The 27,147-nt window shown below is 50.4% G+C and overlaps 1 protein-coding gene across 9 annotated transcripts in view; it reads left to right on the forward strand.

The window, feature by feature from the left end:
- Nucleotides 1–26,376, forward strand: part of DLG3 (discs large MAGUK scaffold protein 3) — a 174,369-nt gene extending 147,993 nt beyond the window's left edge. For 4 of the 9 annotated variants that reach the window (XM_074962798.1, XM_074962802.1, XM_074962806.1 and 1 more), the window contains 10 exons: nt 6,871–7,047; nt 8,519–8,594; nt 9,347–9,446; nt 14,606–14,647; nt 16,127–16,177; nt 17,263–17,364; nt 17,578–17,750; nt 18,329–18,438; nt 23,178–23,269; nt 25,468–26,376. In XM_074962798.1, the coding sequence (XP_074818899.1) occupies nt 6,871–7,047; nt 8,519–8,594; nt 9,347–9,446; nt 14,606–14,647; nt 16,127–16,177; nt 17,263–17,364; nt 17,578–17,750; nt 18,329–18,438; nt 23,178–23,269; nt 25,468–25,574 (1,030 nt within the window). In that variant the 3' untranslated portion in view covers nt 25,575–26,376. Of the gene's footprint in view, nt 1–6,870; nt 7,048–8,518; nt 8,595–9,346; nt 9,447–13,000; nt 13,047–14,605; nt 14,648–16,126; nt 16,178–17,262; nt 17,365–17,577; nt 17,751–18,328; nt 18,439–23,177; nt 23,270–25,467 lie in introns of all 9 variants that reach the window. The other 5 variants (XM_074962800.1, XM_074962804.1, XM_074962801.1 and 2 more) reach the window with 3 other exon arrangements.
- The last annotated feature ends 771 nt before the right edge of the window (nt 26,377–27,147 follow it).

Here is a 27,147-nt window from a genome sequence, read left to right on the forward strand (position 1 = left end):
TATTGCTGTACTGCTAGGTGCCAGAGTGCAGGCATTCTCATTAGTATCTTGCCTTCTTTGGGTCTTCCTCCATGGCTGCATCTGGAGGCTCAGACTACTTAACCCTTGAGATAGCAAGGTGACCGACCCCTTGGGAATGTCCTAGGTAGGTAGATCGGACAGTTGGTTTGATCTTTGAGCCAGCCTGGAGCCCAGTTCCCTTTTCCCAAATCTGTGCTGGCTCTGCAGGGCAACAGCAGTTTCTCCTGACACATGAGGGTAGCAGAGCTGTTGCATAAGAAGAAGCAGCTTGCACACAGCATCTCTTCAAGCCATAACAGCTCTTCTGAACACTGCCTGGCTCCCCGAAGGCGCACCCTGCTGACCATGCACTGGATGATCTAACATCAGTGTAGTCAGGGTATGTCTACACGGCAATTAAAAACCCATTGCTGGCCCGCGCCAGCTGACTTGGGCTTAGGCTAAGGGACTGTTGAATTGTGGTGTAGACTTTCAGGCTTGAGCTGGAGCACAGGCTCTAGCACCCTGTGAGGTGTGGGAGGGTCCCAGAGCTCCCAAACCCAAATGTCTACATGGAGCTAAGGACCTGAGCCCCTTAGCCCGTCAGCTGGCACGGGATAGCCCTGGGTGTCTTACTGCAGTGTAGACGTACCTTCCGAGAGCAGTGCATGTGCAGCTGTGTGGCCAGAAATGCAGCAAAACCTTTCTCTGACCTGATTCAGCCTTGCAGCCAGGGTTCAGCGGCCTTGGCTATGTAAACATCACTAGCTTTTATTCTCCCTGGGTTAGTCTCACAGGAGAGGAATGGTTAAATAATTCTCCCTCCTCTTGTTCTTTGGCCATGTTAGTCCTGCTGAGCATCTGGTGGCTGGACTCTGCTTAGTTAATTCCTTTGTGAGCCACTGGTTTTACCCTGTAGTAATATACGCAGCCAACTCCCTAGCTCCCTGTGTCTTTTAAAGGCAGAGACTGTGGGGTTCTTTGCATGTACATGCTGTGTGCGCAGCAAGTTCCCAGCTTGGAGACTAAAGGAATGCTCAAAGGGCCTGTTTACACTCTGGAACCTGCCTGACCTGTTCTCCTGGGCTCTCACATTTCTTTGTGTTCCTAATCACTCTGCTCCCAAGCAGGCTGTGCCAGCCACACACACACAGCTTTAATTCATTGGCTTCAAAAGTTCGACCTCTCTGTGGGTTATGTGCCCTTACCTAAAAGGACCCTGCCATGTTCTGCTGTTGGCTCCCTCACCGTGGGCTTGGGGCAGGGGATGCTACATCTGACCTGTTGACTTGAGTTCCTAGTCTCGAGTTTACTGCTGAACAAAAAAGTAGCATGTTTTCGGATGTGGCTTGTCCATTATTGTCTAACAAGTTAGGAATGGTCTCCTGGGAGACAGATTGGGGCTGGATTATCTGGGATGCTTAAAACTGGACAAAGTCAGTAAGCTAAGGCTCTGCTGGGTTTTCTGTGAAGTTCCCCAACCCCCACCCTCTAATGTTGCTCCCTGGTTTTAGTGTAGATGGTTTCTGTCCGCTGCAGGTGTGCTCAACATTGTGAGTGAAGCAGTGCCCACAGTAGGGACCCCATGATACCAGAGTCCTAGGACAAGTGCTTTTGCTTCCAGGAATTGCCTGGGATGTTGAAGTGCCTTATTCCCTCTGCTGTAGTCCAGAAGTTCCAGAAATGCCCATTTACCGGTCTTGGATCACTCGCTCTCCCCAGCCTGGCTGTGCTGCAGTAGTTGCTGTGACCCGTGTGTGAAGGGGCTGTAAATGGGAATCTCTTCTTTCCTCTCCCTGGATGTTGAGAGGCATTGTGACCTGTTCCGTGCGGAATCCCAGGTGTCCCAAAGGGCTTTCCTGACTGCAGCACCACTGCACTAGGCTGGCTAGAGCAGGGGTGAATATAGCACAGGTGGAGGGTACAGACCATGGACATCTGATTCACTTCTGCCTCTCTACCTGGCTTCCCTGCACTTGCGGTTGGAGCAGAGGGTGTTGCTGGGGTGGATCCCAAGGAATTTCTTTCCAAACACAGCATGAGGCTTCCTTTCGAGGTTGCAAATCTGAGCTGGCATCTGAATGTGCTGGCTTCAATTTTGAAAGGGCCCTGTCAGTCCCTGAACTCCCAGGTCTGCTCTGAAGAGTGGCTGTGGAATGGCTCTGTGGAGGCAGGGTTGGATTGCGGTTATTGAGAGATATTCATGTCTGTTGCTAGTGCCTCGAGTTTTTCCTGGGTCTTTCCTGCTGAGACCTTGTCATGCTCATTGGGAATAAAGATCCCACAGAAAGAACATAGCCAGGGAAGCTGAGAACAAGGTGTGAGAGAGATGAGAATGTGGCTTCCTCTGTGGTGACTGCACTGGTTCAGAGGGCCTGCACGACTTCCTCATCGGGTCAGCAGTTACCAGCAGGGGTGTGCCCAAGGGACAGGTGGTGGTCTCCTGACCACAGCCATGCCGGACTCATTGTGGTCACAGGGTTCCCCACACTACTGCATCCCACTTAGAACTCTGTGAGCCATAGATCCCCCTCCAGGGTAGTGCTCAGGGAAGGGAGAGGAGAGGCTCCTTTTATACACAGGAGGAAAACAGTTTTTAAAGGCACGGTTTGGGAGAAGGCTGCATGAGATACAGAGAGATACACAGCACGCCTGTTGCTTTGCTATCTATGTTAAAGGGACGCAATCAGTTTAAAAAATCACACTGAGACATGTACCTTCCACAGTTACAAGCCTCACCTAATGTTCCTGGAACTGAAAGTGATTAGAGAAAGAAAAGAGTTTCTCTGGCCTCAGCGTGTTTCCTGTGTGTGACAGCATGCTGTGTCTAGCCAGTGTCACTGCTTCCCCTCTTGTCTTGGGGGGGAGGGTGGGTGTTTCACAGCAACAGGGGAGAGAAGAACACATGAAAAATAGGGGAATGTGATTGTAAATGCACAAATGTTGTCTGGGGCTCATGGGCTGGACATGAAAACTAGGAAGACTAGATCTCGAGTTGTTGCTGTCCTTTTAAAGGTTCTCTTAGAAGCTCTAGTTTTAGCCCCTGCCTCTCCCCAATAATTCAGAAGGTAATGGAGAAAAAAGGTTTCTTGCAAGTTTGGAGAAAATCACTCAAACCGCGTTGTTACTCTGACTTGACACTGTAGTTGTCTAACAGGTCTAGCCCAAATTACTACTTGGCTAATCATCCTGGGAAGCTAGTGCCCAGGTAAAACTCAACCCAGCTGGTCAGTGAGCAGAGTTACTACAGAGTAGGACAGTCATTAGTGTGTGGTGTAGGCCATCAGGCTGTGGGGCTCTGTGTAGATGTAAAGTTATTTTGCTAACTCAACCAAGGACCAATTCTGCATGAGAGAAGGCCAAGTGACTCTCTGAGATGAATTAGAGGCCTGGGATTAAGCCATCTTGAGAGTAAGCCAGGGCCAGGGTCTGTGCAGGGAACTACTGGAGTCCAATTCTGCTTTAGAGCCACAGAATAAAGACAAGTACAGGGAGAGAGGATTTTGTGTGTGTTGTGTTAGATCCTACTTGATCACAGGAAGCTAGGAGCTAATTGCATCTTAGAGTGAACATAAGGGTCCTCTTACAATGACAGTTAACAGAGCTTTCATCTAGCTTGAGTGAAGACGGCTGTGAAGGCAGGCTTCCAGTCTCATTCTGCAGCCATGTGTGGCACGCGCTGTGACAGTTCACTTGTAGTCCTGCATTTGTTGCAGAATGAGTGTGTCTGTGTGAAGGAAGCAGGTCACACTGATTTGGAAATTTGAGGTCATTTAAAAACTTGTCGTGTGGAACCACTCAGGAGCAGCTCCACAGATATGGCTGCGGTTTGGGTTCCAGTGTATGCTCTGTATTCACTCCCCTCAGAACTTGCATAGTAAAAGTAATGTTGTTCCTTTCCCTTCAACGGAAATTATCAGATCAAACTTTAGATGTAATTTTGTCACTGCTAGGAAATATTAACGGTGGAACTCCTGCATCGTAAATGAAATACGTTAGATAAACTGTTAGTGCGGGAAGCATTTAAAAGTGTGGAAGGGAACTATTTAGGGAAGGTAGAAAAATATTCAGACACATTCATAGTTCACACAGTCTCTGAAATAAAATGTACACATGTAAAATGTCAATGTAAATTCGTAAAATGTCCTGACCTGTTTGTGTAGTGGTCCCTATCCATCTACAAGGGATTTAACCACAACTCTAGAAACACTCACAGTCCCTGCCTCTAGAGGACAGGTTAACGCATTCTGCAGGCCTGTCAATTCCCTTCTCTCCTCCTTGCTAAATGAGCAGTGGACCAGCCTGGCTTGGAGAACAGGTCTACTATGAGTTCTGCAGCCTTTATATGGTGAAGATTGTTGGGTGTAGAAATGTCTGACTCACATCCAAAGGGCAAATAAGGAGAGAACGCTGCTGCTGTCCTCCCTGTCCCGGCTGCTAGATTGGGTTTTCTGCTCCATGTGGGAGGAAGCTGTTTCTGGAATACACATGAAAAATACAGTGAGTCTCTTTGACCATAGTGGGTAGTTTGGATAGGAGAGGGTTGAGTGTGGTCTCTCTATGGAGAGTAGGTGTACGTGGCTGGTAGTGGGCTTGGAACTGGAGGACAGTCTGTGGGTTATGTGTGGAGTGCGGCTGACTGAGGTCGCCTATTTTGGGAAGGTTTATGATGCAGGAGGAGTGGGTATTGGACACCAGCAGATTGAAGCTGGCAAGCGCAAGAGCTGAGTTGCTTTTAGAATGCGTGTTGTGATATTTGAATATTTCTCTCTCGTGTTTTAACTGTGGCATTCCTTGGCTTGCACAGGCTTCAGCTTTATTGCTCTGATAAAGTTTGTTGTCAGTTAATAATTGCACACACAATGTAGGTTACAGCCATTTGGCTTTTACTGCTTCGCATACAGTATGTAGCCAGCCTAAAACGTCCCAAGGAGAGGTCCTGGGGGAGGGGGCAGGGGAAGAAGGCTGCTAGCTTCTCAGCTCAGCTGATCAGAAGTGGAAAGGCACCCTTGGGACTCATTTAATCCCATACAAAATATTAAATGGCAACTTTTGCAAACCCAGAGCAGGAAAGCAGTTGTGGGGAGACTGCTCTGATGTGGAATGGGCCCTTCCGAGCCTTTCTGGGCCCCAAGCAGTGAGGATGGAAACCCTGATGCTGCAATAAAAAAATTGTTCTTAGACATGCAAAAAGGCCCATGTATTTTCTGAACAAATGACACTGCATGAAAGAGTGAATGTAACTGGAGCTGATTTGGAGCGTGACTTTCTCAAGAAATTCTGCTGGATTGGGAGTATTGAAGGCAGAGAATCTCTAGCCGCATGTTGAATCAGTAAAAAACAAATGCAAGTGATTGGCTGAAGGAAGAATTGACAGACCTGGCGGATGGAGCAAGAGGAAGGAACCTGAGGATAGTGGGTCTCTCTGGAAGAGAGATCAGAGATGATGTGCTTTCTTTTATCCGTAACTTCCTCAAGGAAATCTGGGCTGCGTCAGAACAAGCTCAGTACAGCCTCCTGCTGTTTAAACCACTGGAGCAGGGAGCAGGACTCAGTGTTGTAACAAAGAAAATTAACTCACGAAGCGACAAAGAAAGAAGTATCTTCAAAAGTCGCGTGTGTCCCTCTTGTCTAATAAGGCAGGCTGGTGACCAGCCCCGCAGGGTGAGCGCACTCAGTGAGGCTGATGCCAGCATTTGGGATCTTTGGTCCATGGTTCAGGTATCTCAAGAAAGAAAAGAAGCCCAGACTGCACATACTCTGCAACTGTGTTCTGAGTGCCAAAGCCTCAGGTCTCTCCCCTCCCCCCCTCCTCCTGCAATCCTAGGTTCCTCTTGCATCCAGGGATACTGGTGGTGTTAAACAATGAGAGCAAGGATGGCATCTCCATGCTCCGTCCATCCACCTTTGTGTGCATCTGGAGGGCAGGTTCATCTGATGGAAGGGAATTTGATAAATCTGACTTTTGGCCTCCCCCAGTCTCTTTTCCTGCCCCCTTGGTCCAGCAGCCTCTGCTGGTTATTACTTCCCCAGTTTCTTCTCATGTTTCAGCCAGTTTACATTTCCACAAGCACATCGGGAGGGCTTCTCTCATGATTGAGAATAACCCCTCACCATGTTGTAGGAGTCTCTGGTGTCTGACCTGTTACAATACTTCATCAGCAAGGGGAGCTTATGGCTGACTGTCTACAGTGAATTTTCCCATCATCCCTTGGAGAGGGCAGCCCGAGTGTGGTGTGTATGGACAATGCAGATGTTTTATCATTAACATTGGTTAGGGCTGAAACTGCTTGAAGAAGTTACGGGATGTCAGAGAGACCCTGGCAGGTTAAATAAACCCACCTGCTCTATGTTACTAGGAAACCAGAGATCCTGGAAGCCTGCAGGAGTTTTTAAAATCTATCTTTTGAATGTGCTGTTCACATCTCTGGCCTCCCTACCCTCTGAGCCAGGGGAACACAGCACCGGTCAGAGGGTCCTGCTGGAATGGAGGGGGACAAAGGGGCCTCAAATTCTATCGTAGCAGGGGTATCACTTGTCCAAGAAATGGCTCACCATGCGGGTGGCTGGGCTTATGCAGGCAGTTTCTGTTTGTTGGGTCTTTGTCTCCGGCTGGGAGAGGTCCTCACAGCAGAGCCAGGTCTGAATAAGGAATGAACTGGTTACTGAGGGTCCCAAACGCGTGACTCCACCCTGGCCAGGTTCCCTTGGGGTGCCCAGCCCCAGCAGGTTATGGAATGTTGCCTGGTCTGCCCTGGTCTGACCCACCTGCCATCCAGTAGCCACTGGCTATGGCAGATTCACCTGCTGGAGTGGCCTGCACCACTGTCAGCAGGGGAGAGTCTCACTTCTCCTTATGTTCCTTTGCAGAGCCCTGTTTGACTATGACAGGACCCGGGACAGCTGCCTGCCGAGCCAGGGGCTCAGCTTCTCCTATGGGGACATTCTGCATGTTATCAATGCCTCAGATGATGAGTGGTGGCAAGCGAGACTAGTGACCCCCCACGGAGAAAGTGAGCAGATTGGGGTCATCCCCAGCAAAAAAAGGTGAGTGTCGTTGCAGCAGCCCTGTTCCCCTCTCCCCATTCTCCACAATGGATCTGGCCAAGCGCAGGGACTGCACCTATGTGGCATTGCATGGACCTGCTCCAGCTGCTAGGAGCCATCGGTGGTGGTGATGCCAGTGACTCCCACCCCCAATTGTATGTGTGACTCCCTCACTGGCAGCTGCCAGGAGGCGGCTCTCACTGGTCCCCCGTGGGGCTGTGCACCATCAAGGTCGGGGCGAATAGGAAGCAGGGGTTGGTGATAGGTCTGCAGTGAGACCCTTTCTCCTGAAGTGACCTGGATTGTGACTTCCCTGAAGAGCAGTTGAGGAGACGAGAAGAGCAGTTGGTCCTGTTCAGCCGGATGAGAGTCTGGCTCTGCCATGGTTGAAAACTGGGGTTGGGGAGTCCCCAGCCTTGATAGCCCTGAGGAGCTCAAGACCCCTGATGCCTGAGCCATGCAGCCTGTGCCTTGTGCCACTGAGGATCTGTCTGTGAGCCAGGTCCCATCCAATGTGAAACCACAGAGCCCAGAGAGAGGAGGAACCAGCTAACCACCAGCTCTGCTTGTGGTTTCTGTGGGTTTAATGTCGAAACAGATGCTGGGGTGTGTGAGACGGGAGCAAGGTTTCACTCCCCTCTGTCGCTGGGCAGAGGGGTTGGAACGTGCAGGTGCCAGTGGGTACAGGTGAGCTCTGCTTGCTGCAGGGGCAGTGCCCAATTCTTGCTGGCAGAATCGGATCTGCCTGCTGCGGGGAGGGGAGGGTTCTGGTCTGCAGAGACTGAGAATGTCCTTTGGGCAGCTTTCCAGTGTGACAGGATGAAGGCCTGGGGCAAAATTCAGCCTCTCTAGTGGAGCTTGCTCCCCGGGCAACCTCTGCACACGTGACCTAGCATAAACCCCATTCCTAGTTCCAGGGGGACCAGCTGAGGGGAGGGGAGAGGCTTTCTATGTCCTCACCCTGATCCCTCCTAGAGGTGAGCTGTTCTGCTGTGTGCCTCTGTGCGACATGTCTGTCTATCGATTCATCCATCTGTCTTTCCTCGGGAGTGCCTGGAAAGGGGCAGCCCACACACTCTCCTTCCCCCTGAGGGGCCCTTTGTGTAAGGCACACTCTTCAGCTGATCAGCTTATTGAGGGCTGGGCTCCCCACTGGCTCCTCTCCCCTCCAGATTCCTGGCGCTGGTTAGACTCATGACAAGCTGCCTGATCAAATCGCTGCTAACAGCAGAAGCTGCTCAATGGCCCAGAGCTGCCTCCAAGTGTTCTCTCCTTACAGGTGGCATGGTGAGGTGGTTTGGGTGCCAGAGGGAGCTTTAGTCCCTGGATGCGGCGGTGACCATTGGGGTGCAGAGGTGACCCTCTGCCGCCCACCAATGTAGCTCATCGGGCACGGTATGGAGAGGACCAGGGCAGGGCAGCGAGCTGCACACACATGAACTAGGGCTTTCTCTCGTTTGACTTTAATCAGGGTGGAAAAGAAGGAGCGTGCACGATTGAAAACAGTGAAGTTCCATGCCCGGACTGGGATGATTGAGTCCAACAGGGTAAGTGCCAGAGCGGCAGTGCCCGGGATGGCCTGAGGCGGTAGCTAGAGGGGCCAAGGAGCATCCGAGGCTAATGTTGTAACGCTTCTCACTTGGGAAGATAGGCAGAGCATTCCTGAGTAGAGAGCAGCTGAGACCAGTTGGACTCAAGTTGTGTGTGGCTGGGCTGCCTCTTAGGCTTCTGTTCAAACTGCACAGCAGATCCCTTCCTGGGCTGCATGGGTTTTGGCAAATCTACAGAGCTGGCAGCCTGGGATGGCCAGGCCATTTGGACAAAGACACTTGAGTGTGTAGCAGAACCTCCCTATGACGCTGTGTGTGACCCCATAAGCTGGTGGTCAAGTCCTAGATTGCTTGTGAACAAAAAGTGTATCACAAAACACCCTAGCTGCGTGGAGCTGACTTCAGACCTTCTTGCACAGGCACTTGTGACTTCCCTACAACGGGTGGCTGGAGGTCAGAGCCTTGCTGCTTAATAAACAACACTTCAGACAAGGAAGGGGGTTTTTGGGGACATGGCCTTGCTCCTGTGGAAAGCGGATTGGGTAGTCAACCTTCCAACATCCCTACAACATTTTTCTCTACACTTAATTTTTCTCCTGCATTATAGTTTCCATGTAATCTCCATGATTTCATTTGAGGGTGATTGCCCTGCCACAGATCCTCATTGTCTCTTCATTTTAATTTTTCGTGCATGCGTTAAACGCCATTTGTTTTTTCTGTCCTCCCTTCCATCTCCATGTTCTTCACAGTCGATCAAAACGAAACGTAAAAAGAGTTTCCGCCTCTCCCGAAAGTTTCCATTTTACAAGAGCAAAGAGAACCTGGCCCAAGAGAGCAGCGGACAGGAACGTAAGTAGCCGCTGGCCAGAGAGGGCAAAGTGTGCAATCCCCACCCAAACCCCAGCACCTGCTCCCTGTGTGGCAAGCTGGGCTGAGTGCATTTCCCTCGGCAAAGAGCCTCCATTCAAAATAGCTGGGAATCACCTTGCATTGGGCCAAACAGCATGACTCCGCCCTTTGAGAACTGTTCTGGGAGCCTTCTCATTTGGAACTGGCTCAGCAAGCAGATAGAGGCAGGATGGGACTTGCTGTGGGACCAGTGGGTCCCTCTGAAACTGCTTACCAAGCTCTGGCTGTACCTCCCAGAGTGTCCCAGTGGCTTCCCACCCATATTGAGAGACAGACCCAGAGCCTGCAATGGCTTCCCAAGCTCAGGAGACTCAAATGGAGTGCTGCCTCTTCTCCCGCTGCATAGCAATGGTGGAAGCGGAGATCCTGCCTTGCCCTCTCCTCCGAAGCTGTTCCAGGTACAGTGGCACTCAGGCTGAGCTCTGGCCATCACAGCCATGGCTGGCATTATAGAGAGAGCATAGAACAATGCGTGTCACTGGGCAAAGCCAACCCCGGCCTGCCTGCCTGTAGAGAAGGGGACGTCTCTCCTACCTGCCTCATCCCTTCCCTAGTGCTCAACTCCCAGCCAGAGGTGCTATGTCAGCAAAACTGCCTCTCCCAGCTGCTGCCAGTCTACCTGCCTCTGGCCATGGCCCAGGATTTCTGTCCAGCCTCTGGGCGATGGAGACCTACCTGGCACACTCTCAGTTGTTTGGTGTTTTCATCCTTTCACAACTTCTCAGGACGTGATCAAACCTCTACTCTGTCTTTCTCTGCTCTCCCTGATGTGCCAGGGGCTCTGCCTTCTCCCACTCTCCCCCTAATGTGCCCTCGGGGGGGCTCTGCCTTCCCCCGCTCTCAGAACAAGGTGAGGGAATATGGTGCTCAAAAGCTCGCTTTTAATGTTGTAAATGGGCAGGTGTGAGAGGGTGCAGCCTTTTGTCCCGCTCCTGGAATTGGGAAACACCCTTGCTGTCTATGGTGAGAACCTGGCAGTGCTCATCTGCGTGAACCCGTTAGGAGTAGTGAATCCAGCCACCTTTTGTTATGTGACCATCTGCTCCAGAAGCACCTCTGTGGGCGAATCACTGTGGCCTGCAGAGCTGTCCTGTGCCTGGCTCCCTTTCTGGAGGAATTCCAGCTGCCTGCAGAGACAGCTGCACGTTCCGTAGTGTGTCTGGCTCCTGGAGGGACGGCTCCATTTCCCAAGGGGGTGGTAAGGCATGAACCCCTGGCTGGCAGCCTCATTGCACTCTCCCTGCTGGAAGGTCACATCTATTCATGGCGTCTCGCCCATCCCGCTTCCCACATGGCGCTAGGAAGCTCCACGTGAGGACAAACCCTGGCTGGGGCCATCCTCTGATGGTGGATGGCTGTGATCCAGGGCCTCTGCTCTGACACCCCTGGCAAATCCCGTGTGTTGAATGGAGGGTGTTCAGAGTGGGGCAAATGGAGCAGAGAGACCAGGACGGTCAGAGGCTTCCCCGCCCCGCAGCACATTCTCTACAGGGCAACAGTTGAACTGAGCACGTGTTAAAAAGTCAGTGTGGTGAAAACTGCACAGTGTCTGGGAGCAAAGGACTGTGCACTCCGGCTTAGGAAAGCACAGTCTATTCGAATCAGTCAGAGAGATGCGTGTGGACCACGGTCCTCTGAGGAGCTGAAGGGTTTAACACGCAAACCGCCTACGACATACTCCTACAGAAGGACTTGCTGGCCAGTGAGCCGCTGAGGGAGGTATTCCTAACCTGCGCTGTCTTTCCTCTGCACTTGCTACACATCATCCGCTGTCAGTAATACATTGGGTGCTTTGTCGGCAGCTGTGGTCCTCACAGGTGGGAGAGGAGGCAGGGCCAGGCAGAGCAAATCCACCTGCCATGCTGTATTCCCATGTCATGGTGCACTGCTCTGAATGGTCTCTGCTCTGCGGCTCAGTGCAGTTGGGGCCAGGGCCAAGAGCCTGTCCACACACCGCCTGCATGGTGTCTCACTTCGCTGGCACAGATCTCCCTCTGGTGTATTTATGGAGAGAGTAGCCAGATTGTCAAATGTTCAGTACCCAGCCTGCTGCACTTTTCTGAAAATCTGGCTCTGGGTAAGTCCAGCACGCCCCTTGTTCCTTCCTGGGCCTGACTTCAGCCATAAAAGCTGTGTGTGCACCTGCATACTCCGAGGCCTCGGGGGTAGGATGGTTGGTGATTTGGCTGCCCAGTGCACTTGCTAGATGCATCTGCCTATGTGTGGTTGCAGGTGTCAGAACCAAGGTCACCCAGACCCGAACTGCACTGGCTGAATGAATATACAAACCCTCCTTGGGAGGGAGGCCCCCTCTCTCAGCTCCCCCGCTTTGCCAGCGACTTGTTAATTCCCAGCGCCCCTTCTGCTCAGGGTGCACAGCTGACAGTGCACCAACGTGCCTGGGATGAGTGGGAGAGTCCCTGGGGAGAGGGCTTGGCTTGCTGCTTTCCCTCCTGGAAGGGTTTGTGGTCTGGGGTCGTTGGGGTGGGTGGTGGCTTGCTTGTAGAGGGTGGAACATAACTGAATTCATGACTAAACGGGATTCACTATCTGCCTCTGGGCTCACTAACGTCTTTTTTGAGGGCCCATTCTCTGCCAGCTCCACGTTAGCATGTGCTCACGGTGTGGGGGTGAGGACAGGCTGAAGTGGGACCCCACTCCCTGTCTAGTTCCTGTTATAGGTAGAAACTTGCAGCCAGTCTCCCTCCCTTGAAATGCTTCACAGCACTTGACTAAATCTGCTTGTGGAGTGCTGGTCAGGGAGCAGAGTCCTTCCCCTGCGCGCTCCGCATGTGGAAATGTTGGGATATGGGGAGCTGAAGCAAAGACCTGCAGAGGAGTTTGAAGTGCTCCTCAGCCCTTCCAGGGAAGCTGAAAGGCTCCACCTGGGACTGTACTAGAGAGTGGGTGTAGGCAGAGGGCTCTGGAGCACGGACGATCCCTCAGACACCTGGAGTGGGAGATGAAACATACCTGGCCTTCACCAGTCCATCAAAAAGCTGAGTGAGCCACAATCTTGGGAAGGCCTCCCCTCAACTTGCCAACAGCACCTCTGGAATTGGAGCAGCTCACTCAGGAGGGTGGAGAATGTGTTAGCCTGCTCCAGGAGGCCAACTCTTCCTCAGCGAGCGCCTTCCAGAGTGCATTCAGTGAGCAGGTAGCCTGAGAAGGAGTCTGGCACACTGGTACCATTGGTCTCTGGGCTGTGGTTTTGGCACGGCTGCCCTTAGCCCTGTGGGGGCTGGTTGGAGGCCCTGAGATGGCCATTGGCTGGGCGAGAGAACACTGCTCAGTTCCGCAGTGCAAAGGCTGGATGTGTTGCCTGCCCCAGCAAAGACACTTCTGAATTTTGTAACCTCACTTGCAATTGCAGCTCTCAGCTGTTCTGCACTCCTGTCACTAATGCTCACCTGGCTCTGTCTTCTTCCTCTCTCCTCTCTGTCTCTTACTCCCCTCTCTGGCTCTCTGCCCCTTCCTGCGGTCTATGAAATCAGGACTTCCCTGGGTTAAGTGACGATTATTATGGAGCAAAGAACCTGAGTAAGTCTCATTTAAATGCACATCGTTCGCTCTCCATGTCTGGCACTGTGCCTGGGGGGAGGCTGGGATCCAGGCACTGGGAGTTAGTGCTGCTCTTGATGTACAGCACTACTCGCTCTGAAGGCTTTGCTCTTGGTTCTGAGGCTGTGGGTTCCAATCCCCATCAGTGGAGATGGAGGGGGCTGGGCTCTGGGGGGAGGGAGAACTGCCCTTGTGCCTGCTCACGTGGAGAGTTAGAATTCCCTAATCCTGCCCTGACTGTGCCCCGTCCCTCCAGATTGCAGGGTGAGCTGCTCTGTTTCCTCTTGTTAGACTGATGGTCACAGCTGGAGCTTGGATCCAGCTGACTCCTTGGTTTAATGCCAGCCCAGATGAGTTAGCGTCATGCCTGCCCTGGAGACTGCTGCTGGCATGCAATCAGGGACAAGTGACCTGGCCTGCAGGCACTTCACAAAGCAGGTAGCTGCGTCTTTAAGTGCTACCTGCCTGCTCTCCGTGCCAGGTGCTTGCACATGTACCCTGAGCTGTGGAACTGCTCCTCTTCCTGACTCACTGACTCCCTTTGGGGGGACAATCTTCGCAGCTTCCAGTTAGAGGCCAGCTTTATGCAAGCAGTCCCATGGCTGCCCACACCTTAGGGACCAGCGCAGCCCCATGCACCTGGGAGCAGGCAGCCAGGGGGAGGTGCAGGCCAAGTGAGTGACCCAGGTTCTGCGGAGGGGCCGCAGCATTGGAAATGGCCTAAACAAGCAAGGCCCCGAACTCTGTTCCGTCTTGTCAGTGTCTTGTCTCTGTGAGTCTCTCTCCTCCCTCCCACCCCCCGGCTGGTTGGCCCTTGTCAGACTTGCACTTTGCTTTAGGGTTTGTGCTGGTGTATCCATGTGCTACGGCAGCTTCCCTCCTCCACTCCCCCTCCCTGCATGACACCTGGCCCAATGGGGACTCTCAAACTGAAACTTGACTGGACAGCTGGCAGGGCCCTGCCCCATGCACCACCCCTCTCTGTGTGGGTTTATGCTGTATCCTCAAGAGGGGCCAGTTCCCTGCTCTTGGAGACGGTGCAGGATGAGGCCTAGTGCATTACCTGGGGAGGCCATTACTACTGCCAGGGCAGAGCTGTTCACGCTGAGTTGCTTTCCGTTCCTGTGCACGCTGCCCGGGGAAAGGGAACCCAGTTAGCTGTGAGCTCGTGCCTACTGGCTACGGAGAAAGCCCTGCCTCCGGCCTTCACATCTTCTCCCTTTCGTGCTCGTCAGAGTGCCCCAGACATAGTTAACTGGATTTCCTTGTTGAAGCTACTGACTGAAGGACCCTGAAATGAACCTCCTACAGTGATGCCCTACATCTGGAAATGCCAGTTCTAATGCAGGAGTAAGGGATGGGGGCTGAATCTGTGAGAGGAGTCTCGCTGGGTCCACAGGCTGTGCTCGCCCATGTCCTCTGCCTGTGTCCTGTGGCCACTAGCATTCGGTGACTGTCTCTCTCCTACCCCATGTGCCCTTCGTGAGTTCCTGGCTGCAGGTGTTCTGAATTGGCGTCTTTTTCTTGTTGGTTTGCAGAGGGCGTGACATCAAACACCAGTGACAGCGAGAGCAGTTCCAGTAAGTGTCTTTCTCTCCTGCTGTCTCTCACCTCTGTGTCTGTGTGTGTGTGTTCTAAGCATTTTCACTCCTCTGTTGTCCCCATGATGTTTCCTGTTCGGAGGCCGATGCTTCCTTTGGCCACTCGAACTGAAGGTCCTAGAGATGCTGTGGCCAGCTCCCTCTCGGGGATGGGAGCTTTTTACCAGGGCCGGTGAGCAGTATCCCTAGTGTCAGCGATGGGATGCAGGGACATGGGTGCCATGAGGTGTTAGGGTTCACTCTTGGACCTGTCCCAGCAGAGGATTCAGCCCCCAAGCACTCTGGCTTTGGGGTGCCCTGTGGCTCCTGTGTCCTGACTTCCAGCCCCTGGGATAACACCCCATAGGTCTTGGAAAGCTTGTGCTCAGAGAGGAAGATCTCTACCAGCTGCTAGCGCTCTGCAGCCCACCTACAGCACAAGCCCTGCAGGGGGACTAACAGCTTCTGCTGCAGCCATAACGCGCATTCTGCCCGAGGCGTCTCTCTCCTCCTGTGACAAAGCTGCAGCTGCACATCTGACGCTTCCAGCTAGGAACTGCTGCTGCCCCACCGTGTCCCCAGTTTGCCCTGCCGGGATGCTCTGAACCAAACGTGCTGGTCAGGCAGCTCAGAAGGGCCGAACACAGAGCCGAAGCAGTGTGTGTAATGAGGGCAGTGTCCCCAGCACCTTTCCTCCCACAAGGCTTCAAACAGCCAGCACCCAGCAGGAAGGGAAATTGGTGCCAGGGATCCAGGGTCTCTGGAGTGTCCCCACAGAGCAGATGGGAGCTGGGGCTTATGGTCTCCCCGCACACGGAGAGGAATGGGTTCCATACAGCTAGCCAGAAAGGATGAATGGCTGAGTTGGTCCTGCCTGGCTCTGAGCCCAGAAAGTGGCTGTTCCAGGTGTCGTTCAGCCCGGTAACCCAGAGAGCAGTCAGGCTGTGGAATAGGACCCTCAAAGCAGATAGCAGCCAGGTTGCCCCTCTGGGCTGGAGGGAGCCATGGGAAGGGGAGGACTCTTGGTCTTTAGGCTGGATCACGGCCTGCAGAAAGAGTGCCCTCTGGTGTTTGCACAAGTGTTCCAGACAAACGGCCATGAAGCAAATGTGTGACCAAGTCATGGGCCAGCTGGGCTTAGAGTGCAGCCCCACCTGCTGGCCACAGACTAGCCTTTGGGTTGGCTGCAGGAGCAGTGTGATGGGAATGGCTCTCGCTCACGTACTGTTGGGTCTTCCTGGGACAGTCGGAATGGAACACCGCCCTGAGGCAGTCCTGGTCAGGAGCAGCACTCCAAGCTGGGACTCTCCTGTGCACTTTGCTGTCCGGTGGGGCGGGCAACCCAGAGGCCTTTGGGGCACTTCTGTGTGTGGTGGCTCCTGGCTGGCTATTGCCTTCATGCTGCTTTCTGGTGGCAAAGGGTTGAGGCAGGAGAGGCCCCTGCAAACACTTACCTGCTTCTCCCTGGCTCTATTCCAGAAGGACAAGAGGACACTATCCTGTCATATGAACCAGTGACACGGCAAGAAAGTAAGTATGGGATGAGGTCTGGAGTGTGCGGTGGTCTTGAGTCCCAGCTCTACAGTGTGTGGTGGTGTTGAGAAGTGTCTACACACAGCCAGCGGACACTGCTCATGACATGCCTCTTTGGTAAATGGCAAACGCTTGAAACGCTGGCTCTGAAACCGCCATTGCTAAAAATGTAACGCCCTCTGCCCTGCGCCAGCCCAGCCCTCTCTGCTCTGCCGTTCCAAAGCCTTGGGTCCTTCTTGTACCAAGTGCCCACCTTCACCACAGGCCACCCACACACTCTGTCTGATTCATGCCCAGCCATACCGCACCTCGTGACTGCATCGGGTTGAGTGCCGGGGCCAGAGGCTGGGAGGGCTCATTTCTTTTTAAAGCACCTAGCACATTGTTGGTGCTTCATCTGTACCAACTCAAGGCAGCTACTCACCCGCGAGCTGCCAGCTTGCTGGTTCCTCAGCCAGAGAGTAGCGCGTCACAATCTCCAGACACGAGTAGTGTAAGTGCCAGCAGCATGCCTGTGGAGAAGAGGTGCACTCCTCCCATGCAGCTTGCGGGCCAGTGTTCACCATGATCCCGGCTGGGAGGTCAGCCTCCCGCACTTGTCTGAGCGGCTGTGGTGGAAGGGCTTGGGAAGAGGGGTGTGTTGAGGCAACAATTCGGGTGCTCTAACGGAGGAGCGAACATGGAAGTGCATGTGGACGCACATAGGAGAAGAGGTAATAAGCACTGTTGTGTTCTGCACCATTTGCCTCTTCGTGAGTGTTGCTGATGCACTCTGTGCGCTGAGCCCAAAGACAAGTCCCTGGAAGCTGTTTCCGTGTGCATGGGAAAGGTGTCCTTGTTCTAGAATGAGAAGGGTTCTGTCCTTGGGTAGACTTGGAGCTTTGCTGAGCTTAGTCCCCACTGCAGGAAAAGGGCCTTCAGTATTTCCACAGACCACAAGCGTGAGTGCTGTGTGAATGGCCGTGGTGTATTGACCACAAGTATTCTGGAGCCACATGGCCCACTCCAGGCTTCAGCGAGTGTGGGAGCAGCTACTGGGATCAGAGACTCAGCCTCAGGGTTGTGGCTTTTCTTGTTTCCAGTTCACTATGCGAGGCCAGTGATCATCCTGGGGCCAATGAAAGACCGAGTCAACGATGACCTCATCTCCGAGTTTCCACACAAGTTTGGCTCCTGTGTGCCACGTAAGTGTTGGTGTTTGTGTGTGTCTCTGGGGTTGTGAGTTAGTGACCCAGTGCAGCTCTGGGCAGCCGCCGTTTCTCCTGCCTGCTGCATCTGAGCCATGTGGTGGTGAAGAGAGGCAAGGTAGGGTTGCTGTCGGTGCGGGCTGAGCTTTGGAGGAGGGAAGGTGCCTGGTTGCAGTGGGCTCTGTCTCATGAAGCCCCCCTCTCTTTCAGACACTACCAGGCCTCGGCGTGAGAATGAGGTGGATGGGCAGGACTATCACTTTGTTGTATCCCGAGAACAGATGGAGAAAGATATTCAGGACAACAAGTTCATAGAGGCTGGGCAGTTCAATGACAATCTCTATGGGACCAGTATCCAGTCGGTGCGGGCAGTTGCAGAGAGAGTGAGTGTAAATGTGGAGGCAGTGACACTGCTCCAGGGAAGCCCACAGCTCACCCAAATGATTTCTGACCCTCTCGCGCCTGCATCCATTGTCTATGTAACTGTATGTGCAGCAAGAGCCAATTGGACAGGGATTCCTGCCAAGCCATGTGGTCTGGTTCCAGAACCCCAGACTGCCCAGTGCTCTGCCGCTAAACCCACCCCCCCTCCCCAGGCAGGAGTTCTGCAGAACTCAGGCCTCCTAAGCCACTGGGCTACCAAGGCCACCATTAGCAGCACCAGTGCCTGCTGTATCTTCACAAGCACTGATGCAAGGGTTCTTTGCAGTGGGTAGAACAACAGAAACGCTCTGTGCTCAGAGCATGACAGAGCCCATTGCTGGTTTGTAAACAATGTCCTGAATGTTGAAAAGAAGCCCCCGTCCCTTCTCCTGGGTGCTGCCACCTGCCCAAGTTGGGGGCCCATGCTGGGGTTTGGCATATTCCATCCCTCGTCCTCCTGCTCCAGGCTGCTTTCAGAGAGGGAAAGCCAGAGGTAGGTGTGACTGAATGACGCTGGTCCCCTCTTGTGCCCTGCCAGGGGAAGCACTGCATCCTGGACGTGTCTGGCAACGCCATCAAGAGGTTGCAACAAGCACAACTTTACTCTATTGCCATTTTCATCAAGCCAAAATCCATTGAAGCTCTCATGTAAGTGCATATTTGCCACCTACCCCTTGGGTGTGCTAGCTGCAGGGACCAGGAGCCTGCACTCCTGCTGCTTCTAATTCAGAAAAGGGGTGGGGGAAAGGCTGCTACTGTCGCGGTCATAGAATCACAGAAATGTCAGGCTGGAAGGTACCACAAGAGGTCATCTAGTCCAGCCCCCAGCACTGAGGCAGGACCAGAGATACTTAAGAGCATCCTTGACAGGTGTTTGTCCAACCTGTTGTTAAAAATCTCCAATGAAGGGATTCCATGACTTTCCTTGGGATCCTATTCCAGAACTTAACTATCCTCTGAATTAGAAAGTTTTCTCAGTGGAGAGAGGTAAACAGCGGTGTCCCCCAGTCCTGGGACCAGTCCTATTCAACATGTTCATAAATGATCTGGAAAAAGGGGTAAACAGTGAGGTGGCAAAGTTTGCAGACAATACAAAATTACTCAAAATAGTTAAGTTCAAAGCTGACTGCAAAAAGTTACAAAGGGATCTCACAGAACGGAGTGACTAGGCAACAAAATGGCAGATGAAATTTAGTGTAGATAAACGTGAAGTAATGCACATTGGAAAACATAATCCCAATTATACATACACAATGATGGGGTCTAAACTAGCTGTTACCACTCAAGAAAGAGATCGTGGAGTCATTGTGGACGGTTCTCTGAAAACATCTGTTCAATGTGCAGCAGCAATCAAAAAAGCGAACAGAATATTAGGAACCAATAGGAAAGGGATCGAGAATAAAACGAAAATGTCATATTGCCTCTCTATAAATCCATGGTACGCCCACATCTTGAATCCTGCATGTAGATCTCTGCGCCCCATCTCAAAAAAGATATATTAGATGTGGAAAAGGTGCAGAGAAGGGCAACAAAAATGATGAGGGGTATGGAACAGCTTCCGTATGAGGAGAGATTAAAAGCTTGGGGCTGTGCAGCTCAGAAATGAGATGGCTCAGAGGGGTGTGATGGAGGTCTATACAGTCATGACTGGTGTGGAGACAGTGAATCAGGAAGGGTCATTTTCTCCTCCTCATAACACATGAACAAGGGGTCACCAATGGATTCAATAGGCAACAGTTTACAACAAACATAAGGAAGTACTTCACTCAAAGCACAGTCAACCTGTGGAACTCCTTGCCAGGGGATGTGAAGGCCAAAACTATAACTTGTATAATTCAATAAAAGTATAATTCACAAAAGAATTGGATAAATTCATGGAGGATAGCTCAATCAATGGCTATTAGCCCAAGATGGTCAAGGATGCGACTCCATGCTCTGGGTGTCCCTAGTCTCTGACTCCCAGAAGTTGGGACTGGATGATGGGATGGACCACTCAATAAATTGCCCTGTTGTGTTCATTCCCTCTGAAGTATCTGGCACCAGCTACTCTCAGAAGACAGGATACTGGACTAGATGGACCATTGGTCTGACTAAGTACAGCCATCTTTATGTTTGTACATTCTGAAAGTTTTTCTGAAATTTTCCTTGCTGCAGTTTAAGACCATCGCTACTTAACCGATGGACATGGAGAACAATTGATCTCCGTCCTCTTTGTAATATCCCTTCGCATATTTGAAGATTGTTACCAGGATCTCCATTAGTCATCTTTTCTTAAGACTAAACAAACCCAGTTTGTTCAACCTTTCTTCACAGATCAGGTTTTCTAGCCCTTTTATCATTTTGTTGCTCTACTCTGGACACTCTCTAATTTGTCCACATTTTTTTAAGGTATTGTGCCCAAAACTGGGTAGAGTACTCCAGTTAAGGTCTCACAGAGCCATGTAATCCAGGCCAGTTACTTACCATGTCTTTCTTATGATCTTAGCTTTTTTCACAACCACATCACATTGACTTGTGTTCAATTAGTGATCCAACCCCCAGATCCTTTTCAGCAGTGATACCACCTACCCAGTTATAACTATTTTGTAATTGTCCATTTGGTTTTTCCTTCCGAAGTGTAATACTTTACACTTTTCTTTACTGAATTTTTCTTGTTGATTTCAAACTAGTTCTCCAATTTGCAACGGTCCTTTTGAATTCTAATCCTGTCCTTCAAAGTGCTTGCAGCCCCTCCACACTTGGTGTCATCTGCAGATTTTTATGAGCATATTTTACTCTCCATTATCAAAGTCATTAATGAAAATATTGAATAGTACCAGACCCAGGGCTGACCCTTGCAGGACTCCACTGCATATGTCCCTCCCAGTTTGACAGTGAACCATTGAATGCGGTGTTTCAACCAGTTGTACACCTATCTTATATTTAATTTCATTTATACCACATTTCCCTAGTTTGCTTTTGAGAGTGTCATCTGAGAGAGTGTGCCAAGTGTCTTACTAAAATCAGGATATATCACTTGTACTGCTTTCCCCTATCCACTAGGCCAGGTACCCCATCAGAGGAAATTAGGTTGGTTTAGCATGATTTGTTCTTGATAATATAACCCCATAATTGTCTAGGTGCTTACAAATCGATTTGTTATAGTATATACCCCGGTATCGAAGATAAGGTCATTGACTACTCTATACTTCCCTGGGTCCTCTTTGTTCCCCCTTTTAAAGACAGGTACTATGTTTGCCCTTCTTCGGTCGTCTGGGATCTCACAAGTCCACCATGAGTTCTAGAAGATAATTGCAAATGGTTCCAAGTTTGCTTTAGCTGGTTCCTAAAGTACCCTTGAGTGAATTTCATCAGGCCCTGCTGACTTGAATACAGCTAGCTTATCTAAATATTCTTTAACCTGATCTTTTCCTATTTTGTCTTGTTCCTTCTCCATTGTTTTTAATATTAATTGTGTTAATTATCTGGTTGTAGTTTACCTTTTTAGTGAAGACTGAATCAAAATAGGCAATTAATACCTCGGCTTTCTTCACATCCTTTGTTAGCTCTCTTTACCCATTAAGTAGAGAACTTACACTTTCCTTCACCTTTCTTTGCTCCTAATGTATTTAAAGAAACTCTTTTTTCTGCCTTTTATGTCCCTTGCTAGGTGTAACTCATTTTGTGCTTTAGCCTTTCTGATTTTGTCGCTACAGGTTTGTGCTATTCTTTTGTACTCTTCATCCGTGTTTCCAGTTTTTGTAGGATTCCTCTTTTCAGGTCATTAGAGAGCTCCTGATGGAGTCATCATGACCTTCTCCTATTTTTTCTGTCTTTCCTTCCCATTGGGATAGCCTGCTGTTGTGCCTTAAATATTGTCTCCTTGATAAACTGCCAGCTCTCCTCAACTCCTTTGTCCCTTTAGATTTTTTTTCCCATGGGACCTTATCTACCAGTTGTCTGAGTTTGTCCTTTGTGCTTATTCTGCTGCTCTCACTCCTTCCTTTCCTTGAAATCATGAAATCTGTCCTTCAACTAGTGTCCTGTGGGTGCTCTGCTTCAGGGGCGCCTGTACCTTGCATCAGAGATTTTTGCTAGCAATGCCCCCACACCCTTGTGCCCTGTGTGGAAAGTATAAAGGGCTGCGTGGACGAACAGCCCTCAGTCTGACCATGTCTACTGGGTGCATGTTCTCTTTAATGGTGAATTTAGCAGTTAGTATATAGTTAGTTCTTTGGTAGTGTTTTATAGTTCTTGGAACAGTTGTTCCCTTTTTTTCAATTTTTTAAAAGTATTTTATAGATATAAAATCTTTGCCTATTTTTGCTTATTTTGCTCAGGGATGCCGGGCTCCCTGGGATTTAAAAGGCGCTTCTCTCACTGCAAGGCTGTCCTGACCAGTGACGGGCGTTCTTAACGCCTCTGCTGTTTGGGAGACGCTCAGTGACCGCAGCAGAAGTATTGGAAACAAGTGTTATCTATAAAAGTAAATCATAATGTGCATTCTAGAACCTACACTTACGGCACTAGCTGCTTTTCTCTCTTACAGAGCAATGGTCACTCAAAGTCCTTCCAGTGTTTTACACTCAGGCTTTGCTAGGGTCTTAAACAAGTCACACTGTCAGCTTGCCTCTTTGATGAAAGATCCCAGGTGCCTGTCTGCACCTCCAGATAGAACAATCCACTGCCCTTATTTCTAAGCAGGACACCCCCTGCTGACAGTCTTTTCTCTGTACACTCCTTTCTGGTGGATTGTGAAATCTCTTCATCAGCATCTGGCTCCGTGTGCAAATAGGCCTAAATTGGCAGACACAATGGCAAGATAAGGAGATAAGCATCTGTTACCCCGTGCCTTAAAGGAACCTGTCCGAAACATGTCACCTCCTGGTTACCTGTCTCTTAAAAACATAATTTTCAGTATAGACACACAACTCCTTAAATACGATCCATCCATCCATTTCACAGTGATTGATGACCAGTGGGCTATTGGCTCTCTACAGAGACCTCAGACACCATCCTTTTGCGAATTATATCCAACCCATGGAATCTCTGTAAAACTGTGACTCCTCTGTGCCCTCTGCTAGTTTGCACTACAAGGTTCTGGGGTCACATGGACTGCAGCAGAAGGCTGGGGATTGCCTGGGCTTCCCAGCATACTTCTGTTTTTTGGGTGAAGATGTTGGTGCTGGAAGGAATTGCTGGAGCTGGAGCTGTATTGCATAGGGCAGCAAGAGAGCATGTGAAGTTAGATACGTTACCCAGTCTCTTGCAACAGAACTCTGTAGGGGCTGCACAAGGCCTAGCTCACCGATGCATGGAGGGTTCCCAGCACTGGTGGTGGCAGTAGCTTTTGGCTTGTTTTAAGTAAAAAGAAACACATTCAGACTGTTCTCATCCATGCCTGGCAGGGAGATGAACCGAAGACAGACGTATGAACAAGCCAACAAGGTCTTTGACAAAGCCATGAAACTGGAGCAGGAGTTTGGAGAGTATTTTACAGGTAAGAGTCCTGGATGGGCAGGAATGACCCCATCAGCACCACCTTGCTGTCAGGGTCATGGGAAATTGTCCTGCCCCTCCGAAAACAAAAGAAGCAAGAAATGGATACGAGTCTGTGAATGTGGCTTCATGAAGGGGTCCTTCAGCTATCCGGAGGTAATGGCAAACCTGCCCTGGAGACGCAGAGGGAGGCAGCCATACAGGATTCTCTGAAATGCTGAAGGCAGCAAGGAGAAAGGGGGCCACTAAACAAGCAAGACTTACAAATGCTGCTGAAGGGCTGCATGGGACCATGGATTTCAGCACGAGGGCAGGGAGCACTAGAGAGAGAAGGACCATTTAAAAGAGTTGAAGGATGAAATTAGGACTTGGCGGGTGAAGACTGAACTGCTTTTTACAGTCTGTCTTCAAGAAAAGCATGGCAGCTTGGCTGCTCAGGAAGAGCAGGAGCATTTGCTGAAGGGCCAGTAAGGGAGTACTTGGCAACTTGTGCCTCCACAGATCAGCTGCCCAGCGCAGCAGGTGTTCTCACGCGTTAAGGAAAATAGTGGACATGCTGTACCACACAATTATTTCTGGAAAATAATGGGCAGCTTTGGAGGCACCAAGGTTGAAGGGGAGCAAACGGGTTACCAGCTTGACAGGAAAGGAGTGATCCCACCAGTTGCCATTTCGTATGCCTGACTGCTACCCAAGAACTTTCTCAGCCAAAACACCTGGCAGAGGAGGAGTTCAGGGTAGAATGGGCCAGTTACTGGGAGGTTAAAACCCTCCCCAGAATATTGTCCTTTCACAAAGGTGAGCAGGAGAAGCCCAAGGAATTCCCAGTGCTTTTGGGGTTGTTTTTTGATACGCTCATGCCAACAGCTGGGGGAAATGTAGGCAAGGCACACTGTGTCTTTATTTGCTACCAACAGTTAGTTTCATGCAAAAAATAAGTTCAGATTGGCTCATTGAGCTGAAAACTTGGGTAAAACCCATAAACAGGGTGCCGATAACTGGGAGCATCTCAAGGAGAGAGAGGTGCCTCTTTGGGAGCAGCAGAGGCTGGGGTTAGGCAGACCTTATTTAGTGATCATGGAGACAGGGTGAGCAGCACATGGGTGACATTCCCGGGTGACATTCCAGGAGGCTGGAAACATGGGCAGGAAATAATGGAATGGGATTCTGCTGGGCAGGGGAACCCTGGGGAGCGGGAATGGCAGAGTGAGCCCTGCAGCAATAAGGGAGAGCAGATTAGATTATTTTGAAATGTAAGATGGCTGCAAAAGAGCCACTGTGATTCTGGGCTGCATGTAGAAAGGCCTCGTGTCATGGATCGTGGAGGGGGGATGGGCTGCCTGTCTGTAGGGCTCTGGTGTGACGTGGGAGCCAGAAAAATTGACAAACTGTGAGGAGTCTAACAAAAAGCAACAAAATGATCTGGGGCCTGGAGCAAATGAGTTCTGAGGAGAGAAAAAGCCAAATCTGCCTGGTTTCATTAAGCGTTGAGTCCAACTCAAAACGGCAAAACCAATCACCTACAGTTAAGTGAAGGTAACAACAACAGGGAGGGGTTGTGATCCCCTAGGGTGATATCAGAGAAATAAAATGGGATTGCAAAAGGGAAAACACATGCTGTGAACTTGAAACTTTTGGGCAGTGAGATGTGCTTGGCTGGGGAATCCTCTCCCAGGAAGCCCCAAGAACTTCTCCCCTTGGGAGCTGGAAACTAAACTAGGTCCCTGGACCTGCTGGAAGCTGTACTGAGTCCCTCTTTATGAAAGTGCCTGCAGCTCCTGCTCAAAGGTGGATGAAGTAATGGACACTGAGCTCCCAAAGGCCCTGTACCTAGTGTGTTTTAATGAAATTGTCTGAAAAGTTGATTCCCAGCCCATTGTTGAGACACTAGTTGGTACTTTGTTCACATGAGAATATGCCAACCTGAGATCAGCATGAGCTCTCCCTAGAATTAATCTGCTTGGAGGTACTCTGTATCCTTAAATCTCCATGTCCCTGTTTGCCTGCTGTTCACCTAGTGCAAATCCAGAACTACTTACAGGATTCGCTCGGGTCTGCCGGCAGCTCTGCCACACCGTCCCCTCCCATCCCTCTGGCTGGCTTGCTCCCCTAGCCGGGCAAGGACTTGAACACAGCCCGTGCAGGTGTGGGGCAGTGCTGCCTGATGTTGACTGACTGGCTTGTTCTTTCCCCTTTTAGCCATTGTACAAGGAGACTCTCTGGAAGAGATATACAACAAAATCAAACAGATCATTGAGGACCAGTCTGGGCACTACATCTGGGTCCCATCCTCTGAGAAACTCTGAAGACTTCCCCCATCAACTTCCTTGTGAGCAGATGTCTGAAATCCCTCCCTCACCTATGCCCCAAAGGGGGGGGACACGAATACTTCTCCCGCCCCCTTTTTTAGATCGTCGCAAGATTGAGTTTTCTAGTCCTGTTTCTTTTTGTTGGGATGAATCAATCTCGCTTACCACGTGACTGTCCCCACCATTCCTGCATGGACCTTCCCGCTGCTCCATTAGAGACAGATGAGATCCCATTCAAGTCGTTTTTTATTATTATTAAAACTTAACCCAAGAAGCGAGATGGGAGGAGGCGGCTGAGGACTTATGTAAAGAACGACTGAAACAATGGATTTTTTGAAAATAAGCTAGGACTGGAGCTTCCGGGGGCATTTCTCCAAGCATGTGTCACTGCCTTGTAGCTCTGAACAGTACAACAGAAAGCATTTTATTTATCTGTATATGTAATTTATATATAATACATAAAGATATTATATATATATTATATATATGTGGACTAGAAAACCTGAGGGACCTCCTAAAATGGTACTATATTATTGCAAGGATCTTTTGAATTATTGTATCCCAGTCACTGGGCACGGGAAGTCCCACTCTGGTCAAGAAGAGATTGAAACGGTACTGGATGCTTCGGATGCTTCTCATATCTGGTCAGGTTTCTGAGAACCAAAGCCCAGATCTTTGGGGTAGATCAGAGGAACTGGGATGCTGTGTGCATGTAGGGGGGGGGCCAAGGGTCCAGAATAACCTGTAGCCGCTGATCTGAGTGAAACGGAGACCCAGGCTGAGCAGGAGGTTGCAGAGCGAGAGAGAACGGATAAGACGTTATTAAATTGCACATCGTTTTACACACCACCTAATGTGTTTGCATGAGAGGTTTCCTTTTTGTTCTATTTTTTTAAGCAGATGTTAAACCAAAACCATATTGTGGTGTTGTGTCAGCTTTTTTATTAGAATTTTCTCATGTTAATAATGACCTGTGGGTATAAAATCCATTTTTTTAACTTATTTTTTAAGATGGTTACCTTGTAAATAGAATCCAGACCCAGGGTGTCATAGTTAGGAAATAATCTACAGACCATATGGAATGAGCAAGCCAGCTGATCTGTGCTGCTGCCAGAACACTTCAATGTGGATGCAGCAAATGCCATCCATCTGGTCTCCCTGGGGCCCTTAGACTGGATTTGAATTGGGTATGTTATATGGTGAGGGAATTCCAGTCTTCCTCATGGAAGCACACTGGAATTCCCCTCTGCTGCTGGAAGAAGACCACAGCTGTCCCTGGGATGGAAGCTCACATCTTCCCAAATGAATAATGGAATTTAATACAGAGTTCAGAATTTTAGTAACCGTGAAAACTGCCATTTCCCCTGCAAGGGGTGAGGACCTTCGCTGTGGAGCAGCTGTGCATGCAATGCAGCAGTGCCCCTTCCTGAGTCCCTGGGACTCAGAGCTTGGCAGACAGTGCTTGTTCACCTCTTCTGTTTAATATTTCTACTACTGACAAGTGTCTGCATAAAGCCTGTTCTGAAGTTTGGGATCCACTTTCAGAAAGTCTTAGCTTTGCAGTCTGTTG

The sequence above is a fragment of the Natator depressus genome, chromosome 9, assembly GCF_965152275.1.
Source record: "Natator depressus isolate rNatDep1 chromosome 9, rNatDep2.hap1, whole genome shotgun sequence".
Taxonomy (NCBI): Eukaryota; Metazoa; Chordata; order Testudines; family Cheloniidae; genus Natator; species Natator depressus.